This window comes from Chaetura pelagica, unplaced genomic scaffold (assembly GCF_000747805.2).
Source record: "Chaetura pelagica isolate M959 unplaced genomic scaffold, ChaPel_1.0 scaffold2, whole genome shotgun sequence".
NCBI classification, from domain to species: Eukaryota; Metazoa; Chordata; class Aves; order Apodiformes; family Apodidae; genus Chaetura; species Chaetura pelagica.
In genome coordinates, this window is record NW_009952796.1 from 4,934,316 (window position 1) to 4,948,350 (window position 14,035).

Sequence of the window (14,035 nt, forward strand, 5' to 3'; positions counted from 1 at the left end):
TTCAAGCTTAACTGTAGTTAGAGAATCTGTTGATTCTTGCATGGAGAATGAAGTTTTGATATTCCAATGTATCTGATTTTCTAAAGGAATAGGCTTTTGTATTCAGCTGGGATGATGCTGAAACCAGATATCCCAGATAACAGGATCACGTTCATTTACAAATTCTATCAACCTGTTTTCCCTTTTATGCTGAAATAAAAAGCCAGGAATTCCCAATTACACTATCCATCCAACTGCTTTATATTCTAGCATTAGGACTAAGGTCAAATTCTCTCAGCCTTTCCCCTCTTTGCCTACTACCCCCTTCCCCCAGTTCTTTTTAAGAACATCATCTTGGAAATCTTCCAAAGGGCCTGAAAGATTAAAATACAGGGTCCAGATGCCAAGGTGTGTAATCATATGCAGATCACATTCCCAAAATACTAATGGTTGGGGGGGGGGCTCATTGGTTTTTGTTTGATTTGGTTTGGGTTTTATTGTGTTTTTTTTAATTTCTCCAAATCAACATTTTATAGTTCTAGACATTTCATTTCACAAAGTTCCATACCAGTATGTTTTCAAGTGTTTGCTCTCCCCCGGTGTTTCTGGAAGCCATCTGATTTTACAAATAATGTTTATACCTCATGTGATAACCTTCAGTTTAAGGGTTTCTCCCCACTCACCATCTTTTCCATATCTAATTTTACAGAAGGTAATCACTAACTAAAATTAATTTCAACAGATGGTTAATTAAGAAAAAATTTCTAAGTTACAAATAAAATTAACTAACTAACATTTTCCTCAGATTTTCATACTAGATTTCATAGTAAAAAAAAACTTTTGCATAATTTTGGAAGTTCACTAGGAAAAAATATATTAAGAAGTTACAGGTGTGAATCAAGGAATAAAAGAAGAAGAAAATTCAGTGCTAGGGTGTTTCGTATTATCCTCTAAATGACTAAAATTTCCTAGTACTCATGAAACACTACCATTTCCTCCCCCATCATTCTCAGATATAGCTGAACCATTTCAACTGAAGCTTCCCAAATGATTCAGCTTGAGGCAAGAAACTGAAAAAGCAATCTGAATGTTTTAAATTTGGCAAAGGTACAAGCATTTAAGGAGGGGTTCTCGTACCAGCAAATACTTGGCAATCTGAACTAGAGGCATCCTCATTTACCCAAGCTGTAACAACCTCCCTGATCAGGCTCAAGCAGCTGTTTCTGAGAAGCTGCTGCAGAGAATTGCAGTGTCGGGTGCACTTCAGCAGCAGGTAACACAGTTTTTATGCATTGCCATGAATAAAGCAACAGTGATTTCCAGTATCAGAAAAATCATCTTCTCTGTCAACAAACGTGAGTCTTCTCAACAGAGTTGGGGTAAGCTCTGTGCTTCACGAGGCTGAGAACAAGACTAGACTGAGCATTAGAATTCATGACGTAGGATGAGAGCTGAGTGGTCTCTGGTATGACTATTTATTTTAAGTGGGGCTACAAGCCTTTAACTCAGAGTTTACTTGGCCTAAAAGAGAGGAAAAATTTAACGCGATTTATATACAGCATTGTGTGATTACATACACATTAAAGAAATTCCTTCTGTGAAGGCTTCAAGAAGAACATATATCAAAATGAGAAAGCTGCAAGCAGCATTGTTTATGGCAGAGTAAGAGCTCTGAAGTAGTTTAGCTTCGTAACAACCACTTGCTTTTTGTCATAATCATATTGAAATACTGGGCAGGAAATGTCATTAGAATACATTTTTAATTCATCATGGAAATAAATACACGGAATTAGTTTGTTAGTTGCAAAATTTCCTCTGAAAAATACTGCGTGGCAAGATTGCAAGATGCATGCCTCAGATGTAAGAGGAATGCTGAGTAATGAGCTTGACATCAGTATGCAAGACGCAGAAAACGATACGCAGGGAGGGAGGTTTTGCCCACTAATGAAGAGTAGTGGATTACAACAGAATCTCAGAGACAGGCACCCCTTGCATGCATCACTTGGACAAGCACTTTTAAACAAGGGCATCTCAAGTTGTTTTCCCCTATCTGGATTTAATTTTGAACTTTGCTGCCTACCAGCTGAAGCATCCCAGCAACAGAGTTCACAAGGGAAGTTGTCAGGGGCAACCCTCTAGTGATGCTGCTCTCTCTTTTGCCCCAACAGGAACAGAGACAGCCCCAAAGCTGAGGAGAACCTGCTCTTGCAAGCGTTATGCTCTAGACTTGAGTCTCCTGTGGTTCATGCAAAATGTGCACAGATGGGATGCCAACATAAAATCACCATGGAAAGTTCTAACATTTAAAGAGAGCAATAACAAAGTGATTAAAATGGAGGCTGGCTCTAAATCAAAATTCAGGAAGCCTCCCAGATGGCCTTGGCCATAGTTGACTGGGAATAATAACTTTTGAGGTGTTATTTAAAATGTAGAAGTGTCACAGCAGCAGTTTTTATCTCATGTTTTCAATTATCAAGGAAAAAAAAGAGCCTTTACATTAATACAAGCAAGAAACAATTAGCACATGAGTTTTCTTGGGTATTTTGATAGGAGCTGGAATGCTTACCTAGGTTAAGTGAGGGTAAGACACAACTTTTTCTGCTTCATACACTTAATTTTCTGTGTTTTAATGCTCTTATCTTCCTAACTGGAGACTTTTCATTTTTATCAAAACAGTTACAGTGCTTGGATTAAGCCTTTCTGATTTTTGAAACTATTTTTCATGATATAAACAACAACCAAACCTTCCAAAAATGGCTTACATAGAGCTGATTTGGGATTATTTTTTTCTTGTGTGCTAAAAAAACATATTCATCCTGTTATGTCACTAGACCATTGAAAAGGCATTTTTTAATTTTGAAGCTTGAATTTTCAGCTAAAAGAAAAAGATAATTTTATTATTTTTGTGCAGTATATCAATTTGTTGATGTTGCTGGCAAATTTTTGCACTTCCAGAATGCTTAGCATTTAGCTTGGTGACATAAGCATCACATGTGAATAACTATAATTACTTTTATCTAAATTATACATATAGCTTCATTACAGGCTTGGAGTAGAGCAAAAATGTAGTCCTTTTAGGGGAATGAAATGCAGAAGATGTATTTGGATTCTGATGACTTCATAAGATGTTTCATTCATGATGCAGTATGAAGACGGAGGAAGGTAGTTCACAAGGTTTTGATAGTTTAGGGAGCAATCACTTTACTATCTTTGTTTTAAATGTACAGGATGGAAATACAAATGCACTACAATATCCTCCATTCCAGCACTGCACCTATAGTCACACATTATTCCTTTTGGCTCAGTATGATTTACCTGTTTCAGACTGAATGGGCTTTTTGTTTCTAATCCATACATTAGCTCAGTCGTTTTAGATGAAAATCCTTCCTTAAGGTTAACTACTATGAGAGACAAAAAAATATTCAGGAGTGCAGCTTCCTGCAGCACTGTTTGCAGCTGGCAAAGCCCAAATGAAGAGTTTCTATGGAGGATTTTTTTTTTAGTTTATCATGGAAACCTGTCTTTATCTATAGAAACTCTGACCATCTGCACATGAACGTAGATTCCATAATTTCCTCAGTGTTTTTATTAGAAAAGCTACAGAGAACTTACATGTTAAGGGCAAAACAACCATTGTTAAGAGCTTCCCCTTTTGCCCTTGGGACATCAAGAGAGCAAGCATGAGTTAGGGAACACCAAGAGCTAACAGTGCAGTGAACCATGATTGGCTGCACACAACAAAACCCAGATACACTCTGCATGGCCTAAGGAAACATTGCATATAGTGTAACCGTGGTGACAGCCCGGAGTTAAAATCATATAGAGCATGCTGATTTGCAAAATGTAAAGACAAACAAACAGTAAGACATTTACCTTCCACATCAAGGCACCTAGGTGGGCTATTTGACCAGATAAGGTTATACATGCACTCAAGGAACTCTGCCCCGTCTAGTTTATATCCAGGAAAGCATTGGTAATACACCACTGTTCCTACTGGGAAGGAGGATTCGAACCCAGATATGTTAATGTAACTATGAGGAAGAGCCAATGGTCTCAGGCAACCTGCAAATTAAGAAGAGGGAGGTATCTTTAAATATAAGCTGCTTATCTCAGTCATCTTCACACATCTTGCTTAAAATTCCTAAATGAAGGAGTGAAATATTTTTCATCTTCTCTACTATGAATGGCATGCCTGCATGATCTCCCTCAGATATATATATGCCTCATTATCCTGTTTCAAACCCTTTTATTGTTTAGCCCACATGTTTTGCTAGTGTGGAACTCGCTCTCAGCAAATCCAGGAAAGGTTTACCGAAAATGCCAGGATTTTGTTTCACAAACATTCACTGGTTTAGCAGATGGCAATTTCTTTCTGAGGTAGAATCTTTAATAAATAAAGATTGTCATTTATATAACCATGAGTTTCATTCCTTCTCTTAAAACTGACAGGTATGTAAACCATGTTTAATATTAAAACTACTTCGGTGACAAAGTGCACACAACTGTAGAAGATTTGCAGCCAGAATTAATGATTTTGAAATTCTGGTTTAAGAAAGTCTAAAGGGACATGACTTCCCATGAGCAGTCCCAGGATAAACACTGAAGGAGGTCTCAGATTAGGTTATAAAAACGTTAAGGTACCTGTTATCACCAGAAATTGTAAATGTAGTCAGAGACTATGTTCTCCTTCTGGAATTGCTTCTGAGGGATTTGTACCATGGATGGTACTAAGCTGTGACAATTAAACAACCATATTTGGTGCAAGAAAGAACAGTGAATTTACTACATGACATGACTTTATGACATGTCATTCATATACATTCAGAGTCTGTTTTGAGCTGGTATTTAGCTAAGAGGTTGTACTAGAGGAAAACATAATTCCTCATGGCCTTAGAAATGACCCTCTGAGTAATACTTAATACCGTTGATTTTTTAATTTACAGTAATGTGGGGGAAAGATGATTAGTAATCAGGGAATGAAAAACAATATCATAAAGTCATGAGACCAATATAAGCTGCATTATGGCAATCCATAAATAGGTCTCTTGCCACTACTAGGAATTTGTGAAGGATATTCATAGGACTCTCATAATTTTAAGACTGAAGGGGAAACTAAAATCAGTCTAAGAACTTGTAACATATTGGCATCTGAAAAAAAAAAATCTTGGCAGCACTTCAAGTGGTTATTGCCTTGCAATGGAGAGGGACAAAGGCAAAAGAAAGCAACAAAAAAAGCTTCAAAGCTTTTACAGCACATTGCACTACCAGAGCAATGGTTTTGATAGCTCTTTTACTAGCTGGTTATCTCCCTGCTCAAATAAATCTCCAAGCATCCTACCTACCTACTGCTCATACCCCTGATCAAGTATGCCCCACACATAAGACACTGGTTCCTGCAAACTGAGCAGCCCACTGAGCAGGATGATCTAAGTAGCCCCCAGTGGGTCAGAAAGAGAGACCACAGACTGTCTGAGCAAGACAGAGCTTACTCTTTCTCTCCTCTGAACTGTATCAGGAAATGTTTTGTCCTGCTGGCTCAGAATCTTAATGCTCATTGGGAGCAGGACAGAGATTTACTTGAAATTTTATGAGAGCCTAGAGTTTGTGAAAATCCCTAGGTCTCCAAATACCTTAAGCTGCTTGAAAACTTCATTTTTACATTTATTTGCAAAAAAGTTCACATCTCCAGATCAGTAAATATCATTATTATCTCATGGCAAAAATACTGAGGTTGGATTCTTATGCACTCTACAGTCCTTTCCCACTGCTCTGTCAGTGTCATGAGACTCCCCTGCCTGTTGTAATCAGAGGGCCAAAGAAATGTAGTTGACAGACTTCTGAGTGCAAGTAGAAAAGTGCCTTTGTTGTTATTAGTGCCTGACACAGCAAAAAGAAAATTCTGCAGGCAATTTTGGAACAAGTTTATAGAATGTATAGGTTTATAGAATTAGGCAGAATATGGCAGATACTTTAATCTGAATTGCCGGTTTTCCACCTCTTTGGTAGCTAACAGATGCACAAACAGTTTCATAACCTTTATTAGCACTGCTTTCATTTTTTAAAGCAGTTAATGCTGAATATTGAGTAGCAGCAATTTCATAGTGTAAATACAGCCACAGAAGGAATCAACATGCCAAGGAGTACTTTTGCTTACCCATTTAACACTGGCTCTCACAAAATTTCCACCTGGATCTTTGGCAATACTTATAAATTAATCCCAGGAGCAATCATCTCATCTAACTGCAAGATTCTTAATCTACCTTAAATACATGTGAGGTGCACTCAGTCCCTAAAATGGGCTGTAAAAACCATGCCATTGCTGGTGAGATATCCCAAAACTAGTCCCCACTTTTTTATGGATTCATGAAAACTCTCCGACTCTGTTGGCCCTCTCCATCTACAGTGCACTAGCCCTGTATTGTGCCTAAATTTCTACATGCCTGTACCAGAATCTAAGACAAGACCTCAGGACACAGTTTGATGCACCCCAAAGAGAGGGTCCTAGCCATGGAGACTCATACAAACTAAGATCCTATTACTCTGAACTCTGGCACCATCAAGCCCATCACTCTACAGCAGAAATGCACAGAGCACTGACTTTTGTGTCTCACCCTGCCACTGTCACTGCTGGAGTCTCCCAGGTCCCCTGCCTGCCTCCCCCAACTCTGCAAACTGATGTGATGGTTTAAGTGCCTAAAGAGAAATGTCAGCTTTAGGAGATGACAGATGGGTTTGAGGAAAGTTAATATTAACCCGGTCTTCTCCTTAGCACAGATCCTTAAAATCTCTCAATGCTGTTCTGCTGGTCAAGCTGGTTACCAAGATGTGAACTGGTTAAAATCAAGTCACAGAATCACAGAATTATTGAGGCTGAAAAAGACCTCTAAGGTCATCAGGTGCAGCCTATGACCTCACACCACCACATCAGCTAGACTGTGGCACTAAGTGCCACATCCAGCCTTTCCTTGAACACATGCAGAGATGGTGCCTCCACCATTCCCTGGGCAGTCCCACGGATAAGCACCCAAAGTCTAAGCACCCTTTCCATGAGGAAGTGCTTCCTAATATCCAACCCAAACCTCCCCTGGCACAGCTTCAGGCCATGCCCTCTTGTCTTGTTGCTAGTTGGAGAAGAGCCCAGCCCCCACCTGACTACAACCTCCCTTCAGGTAGTTGAATAGAGTGAGAAGGTACCTTCTAAGTCTCCTCTTCTCCAGGCTAAACAACCCCAGGTCCCTCAGCCTCTCCTCATCAGACTTTCCCTCTAGTCCTTTCACCAGCCTTGTTGCTTTCCTCTGGACCTGCTCCAGCACCTCAATATCCTCCTTGCAGTGAGGGCCTAGAACTGCACACAGGACTCAAGGTGAGGTCTCAACAATGCTGAGTACAGGGGCAGAATCACATCCCTGCGCCTGCTGGCCACACTATTCCTGATACAAGCCAGGATGCCATTGGCCTTCCAGGCCACCTGGGCACCCTGCTGGCTCTTGTTCAACCAGTTGCCAACCAGCACTCCCAGGTCCCTCTGCTGGGCTGCTCTCCAGCCACTCTTCCCCCAGCCTGCAGCGTTGGAGGGGTTTATTGTGGCCAAAGTGCAGGACCCAGCACTTGGTCTTGTTGAATTTCATGCCATTGGCCTCGGCCCATGGACCCAGCCTGTCCAGGTCCCTCTGCAGCTTCTTCCTACCTTCCAGCAGATCAACACTCCCCCCCAGCTTGGTGTCATCTGTGAAGTCAACAGCACTTACATCCACAAAGTCAACGGTGCTTAAGCATGCGTGTTAGAAACACAAAGGCAATAGCAGCCCAGGGTTATCAAATTCCCATTCACTAAAGCTGGCTTACCCACAGCTATGTCTCGTAGTCTAAGATGATATCACAAGCTACCAGTACTGCTAATTCTACAGTTAATGGCTTTTCAGGCAAAAAATCATTCCTGTGCACACCTTGACTTTTCAGTCAATACCTATGGGTTTAATGGACTGTGAAGCTAAACAAAAATTCTGCTGAAAACTTTGATAAAAGATCATGTTCTGGCTTCTCTCCTCTACCCTTGCTAATTTGCTTTCAGAAGCTTAAATCTTTCCAGAAATTAATTGGTGCAAAAATGTCAGCTGCCCATCACATCTTTCCCTGAACTTTCAACTGATTTAATCCTGATTTTTTAAAAAATCCAGTATCTGTGTCAGATTTCACACTAGCAAACAAAAAGCAGTATTTCAAGTAGCATTTTAAGTATGGATATATTCAGAAAGTGTCACTGCAGTAAGCATTGGGGAAGAGAAATCAAAATATCTTAGCAGCAACACTATTAAAATACTGTACAGTGGGGCTATTGAGATCACTGGCATCCTTACAAATATAAAAAAAAATATTGGCAAACTATCACAAGGTGCATGAACTATAAAACAGGATATGCTGGTGTACTAAACCTTGACAAATGGGCAGATTATCCCATGTTCCATCGTCTTGACATACTGAAACCATGTTGTCTAAGTCAGGGTATCGGATCTGGAATCCTTCATGACAGCTGATTATTAATTTATCGCCAGTCCTGTATGTCTTGTTATGAATCTCTGCATCTTCAACATGTGGAACAAGGCAATCTGCGACTTCATGAAAAAAAAATAGTAACTTCATTAAAAAAACATGGCTAACTCTTCAATAATCAAGCTCTTAAGCAAAAGTTTTCAGTTAATATTAAGTGCTTTGCTTAAACAGTTTGGAAAATACATGCATTTCAGTAAATATGTCCTTTCCAAAACTAACCATCAGGTACAAAGTCCATAGCACTAAAACAGAAGCTGATGTGCTACAATAGTGGATCACTCCCCCAGACTTTTTTAAACAGAGTGTTTAAATGTTCAATGTTTAAACATTAAGAGTGTTTAGGAAGACTGTTTTTTATTTTGTTCTTCCATTCATCAAGACTGCAAATTACACTGCACAGTCTGATTATCCCAAAGTCCCATCCATGCGAATGCAGACTCTTTGACAGTACTAAGGACACAGAAAAAGGAAAGATAAAATATAGATATGGCATGAGGAACACAGAAAAACTGCAATTTCAGCAAAGAGACAGATGAAAATAAGGTGCATTTACAAGGGTTTATCCAGCTCAGTTCCACAGAGTTCACTATGAGAATGTCTTCACTTTAATTTCATTGCCTCTGTTTAAATCAGATAAGTTTATGTGCCTGAAATCATGCCCTTAGAAAGTGGGATTTTTAAGGCCCTGAGCAGTACCTCAAGTGTTTCCCTCAACCTGGGAAATGACTGCAAACCTCTAGTGATGCATAAGCAAGGGCTCCATTACCTGTCTGTCATACATGTATACAGTCTTATATCTAACTCTATATACCAGTTCAAAAGACAACAAGATAGAAAATAAAACTAAGAAGATTATGTTGTGGAAAGTGGAAGAAAGGGTGAGGTGGGGTAAAAAGCCCTTTGCTAATACTGAATAATTAAGAGACAAGCCAAGAGGATATGAAGGAATAGTCCAGGTGATGAATTGAAGTTCATCCTCTTCATAAATGCAAAGTGAGATTAAATAGAAGAAAGGAAAATATTAAATATTGGGAAAATATAATAAAAATTGTCTGATTGGCTGTCAGCAGGCAATCCATGACAGTGATAAATGTTTCCAGGCATTAAAAGCCACAACGTATTTCAGATAAAAGCAAGACAGTAAAATATTATAAACCTGTTTTATGCTGTTTTTTCCCCAACATTTCCACCACAAGAGACAAATGTCTTAATTTAGGAATGCAATATTTTAAAATAAAAATATGTTTCAGAAGTCGCTTGAGTTTCTGCCATTTTTAAGGGTAGTTCTCATTAAAGAGAAAGAGACAAACCTAAATTTGTATTTGGCAATTAATTGTGAGCACGCACAAAGTAAAGTGATAACAACAGCTTGCTTGTTTGCTTAGAAGCACAACTAGAAGCAAGATAAAATGTCATTTAGCATAGCACATGCAAACTACTAAAAGCTAATGTGTTTCATAATGTATTTATTTAGGCAAGCTAGGGGATTTATTATTCTGAGATTCTATCACTAGATTTTACTAATATGAAGTGGAAGAATGTTGCTTGCTCAGTTAAAACGTACTCTCCTTTGTACCTTCCTATTAAAGAGAAGTTTTCTAAAATGCATTGTAATTAGCTAACTTTTAGCACAGGGCCTGGATATACTATTAGTAAAAAACTCTCCCATTTCTCTTGTTACTTTTAGCTCCTTGGCTGCTGCTGCAGGTACCTCCTGCTGCCTGGCACGGGAAGGGCTGCCCATCTGCCAGGCAGTCTGAGAACCTGAAGCAAGACCTTTTATTAGAATTTATTCGTTTATAAATGCCCAGTTCTGGTAGGATGTATACCTTGGTAGAAAGCTGTAAAATGCACTGGATTGAGGATGCATATATCACCCTGAAAGACTGGACTTTTTTTTTTTTTCCTCTCTCTCTGGCAAGTTAATCAGCAGAGGAGACAGCAGAGGATGCCCCTTAAGATATGCCTGACACTAAGTCTTGAAAGCTGTCACCAGGAGGCTGCCCTGGGCATCCCAGAGGATAGGATGAGATAGATGGGGATCCTGCTCCATGGCCATGCAGGAGGAGGTCAGAGATGGATGCCAGAAGATAATGTTAATGAACAGCTCACTCTCTTGTCATAACAGCTTTCTGTTGCTATACAAATAGGAGAGGTGTATAGACATACACTGCAGTAAAACATGAGATTTCACTTGGAATGCGGTGGAAATTGATTTTGTTACAATGACCTATTACAGCAACTTCATTCCCATTATTCCAAGTAACAGCTATAGATTGGATCATTTTAATTGGCTGGATATTGGCAGAGAACAGTGATAAGTTGCTCACTGTACCATCCCTTACCTGCTACATTCTGCCTGACTTTGATAACAGGCCTATTATGAGCTCTGCCTAAACACAAGACCAATGGGCCACAGTGTTACAGCCCTTCTTCCTGATGCCTTACAAGTAAATGTTTTCCCACTGGCTGCCTTTGTACTGTTTAGCACTTGGTCAGGCATAAATTGCAGTAGCTGCCTCTCCACAAACAACTGTATTAGATGGCACAGATGCTACTTGAAAAAGCTGAGAATAAGTGACTGTATTTTAAAATGGCCTGTCCTAAAAAATAAACTACTTTATTCTAAGTACTTTTCAGCAAATCTGTGGAAGCTGCTAAACCATTTAAGGGACTGTATGGTCTTTAACCAGCATCAAACAGCAATGCTTATGACTTACACTCCTTTCTGGCAGTTTTACACAATCTGCTTACATCTGCTGTGTGAATATTAAAACCAGTCAGCCAAAATAATGCCCTAGTTAGGAACACATTTCTTATCTTGCAGGGGCACAAAGACTGGGGGCAGCTGGCAGGTCTGACAGCCTGCCAGGTGCCAAAGCTCGTCCTGACCTAACCTTCATGAAGCTTTGTACATTAGATATTCTTGGCTTTACCAAACCAAGTGTGCCCCCATCACAGGAAGATTAATTCAAAGAGTAAAATTTGTTCAACACTACAGTTACAGTATTTTAATTCATGTGCAAACCATGCACCATCTCTCAGAACTGTTTTTGTCAGCTGATGGGGAAGGAGGACCTCCCTCCCTCCTCCCAAGAGCACCTGGACCATAAAGGTAACTCAGCAGGTGTGCAAACCATGCACCATCTCTCAGAACTGTTTTTGTCAGCTGATGGGGAAGGAGGACCTCCCTCCCTCCTCCCAAGAGCACCTGGACCATAAAGGTAACTCGGCAGGAAGACATGACCTGGACACAATGCAGATAGCCACACCAATAGACACCAGCTGGCTTGGCATGGTTTATGTCTATTGCAGGTGAATTATTACCCTCCAAAAATTGCCCATGGTCCATGTAGGAATGCCTTGGGGACTACTACTTGACATTGGAAAAGACCATATCAGGGACCTTTCTAACACTGTAACAGTATGTGTAATTCAAGAGCAGTGCCCTGGCTTCTGCTGGGGCACTGTTTCATTTACCAGTCTGTATGTAAACTCAAATGCAGAAGTTCAGTGCTCCTATGCACCTCACTGTGGAGTGGTCTCTGAATTAGCCTTGACTACATCTAGCCACAACACTGACAAGCTGGAATAGAGAGGAACAAGGAGAAAGAATTAAAGGAGTATCTTGAAGGATGGGTTGAATGCAGGGACAGCTCATCAACACTCTGTGCTCTTCAAAGTAAACATTTAAGATTGACACTGTCGTTTTTTGGTTTTGGTTTTCTTTTTCTGCTAGTGTACTGCGTTAGTAGGATAGTTCTGTGGATGATAAACACAGTATTTCAGTGCTTTTTATTGTCTTTGCTTGTATTACAACAGTGCACAGAGACTTCAGCTAAGATATATGGCCTTGTGCTAAGCACAGGTTACAAACCTCATCTAGAGCCCAGAATGAGGTTTAAGGATTGCCAAACACAGGGCAAGACAGACAAAAGATGGAGAAATAAAAAATATTTCAATTATCTCACAGATCAGAGACAAAGGTGAAGAGAAATGAGTGCTAAATATCATACAGGAAAAACTGCAGCCAAACTAGGTACCAGTCCACTACTTTTATGGCAGACTTATTATCTCTGTCAGGGGAGAATGAGGCACTGAAGACATCTCAAAGGTGTCTGCCTGCTGAAGTGGTGGGAAGTTTACAGCTCTTTGCTTGGTTGCCATCCCCACGTACGATGTAAATTTAGATTCAATCTCATAGGAAAGAGGTAGCATTCGTTCCAAGCAGGGCAACAGTCTCACCAGCCACATTATCACAGTGGGAGAAGATTAGATTGAAGTGTGAACAACATGACATATTGCTCTTAAACAGTAAACACAAAATTCCTACCTTAGAGCTTTGGTATTTATGTGCAGAACTGCATTAGAATTGATGGAAGTTACAGTCACAAGACGCTGGAGATCAACATGAGAACATAAATCTAAGCACACAGATTTTTGACAGGACATTTACTGGGCACCAAGTCATGCAGCTTCATTCTCCTACTGACACTTGAAATCTCCTGCCTCTTAATGAGAACTGACAGACCTATAAAATCAAATTGACTGAATGAAGAGCTCCATGTACTACTTTTAAAATAAACTACATTCTGAAACAGGCTGCTTTGCTTCCTTTGGTAAATAGTATTTGTTTGTGATTAGAGATAAACACATAATGACAATTAAATGTACATAACATATAGACATACAATTATATGCAACCATCCTTATTGAATCCAAACTTCTGAGTTTGGATACTTAATATGAATACTTAATACTTTATACATTTAATACTTAAAATGAAGTATTGAGTGTTTTTACTGTTCATCTGACATGTACATATACTATGAGGAGAGGCATGTATAGTATACAATAAAAAACATGGCAATCAGCCCCTACCTTAAATTGGGAAATGCAACATGAACTTCATTTTGCACTGTGATAGCTAATGATGATTGGTAAAACAGTAACTTCCTCTACAGTACCTGCTACAAATTTCAAATTTCTTTCTATCATTACAGGATTTCTGCAATAAGGGTTTTTATCTAACAGATGAGAATTACAAATCCTGTTATAATTCCTCCTTTACTGCTCTCTAGATGTGCCACATTCCTACACTACCCACCTCCTTATCATGCTCCTCTCTCACGATTCTGCTCCCAGCACACAAAACGATTACTCTAAAAAGTGCTTAACCAAATGCTTAGGTCTTATGGATCATCACTGAATCTTTGCTTAGTGTTTCTTCTGAATCGGTGGAAAAAAGAATAAATTCTGTAATCTTACTTTTTTTTCCTGTTGCTAAACCCTAGGATTGTTTTAATAATATCTGAGTTATTATTATACTGTTAATCAGGAATGTACTTAAGCAATTGCTTCACTAAATCCTAAATCAGAGTCCTACCCTTCATTCCAAATAATGAAAAGCATTTTTTGTGTATGCCTAATTTTGAGCACAGAACTTTAACAAGACTAATCACATAATTACAGTTATGCTCAAGCTTAAGTGCTTTGCTTCATCAGA

General features: G+C 39.4%; 1 protein-coding gene across 1 annotated transcript in view; it reads right to left on the reverse strand.

Moving 5' to 3' along the window:
- SUSD4 (sushi domain containing 4) overlaps window positions 1-14,035 on the reverse strand; it is a 39,518-nt gene that overhangs the window by 15,118 nt on the left and 10,365 nt on the right. The window contains exons 3-4 of the mRNA XM_009994812.1: window positions 8,412-8,591; window positions 3,853-4,041 (exon numbers count right to left, since the gene is read on the reverse strand). Of these exons, the coding sequence (XP_009993114.1) occupies window positions 3,853-4,041; window positions 8,412-8,591 (369 nt within the window). The remainder of the gene's footprint in view (window positions 1-3,852; window positions 4,042-8,411; window positions 8,592-14,035) is intronic.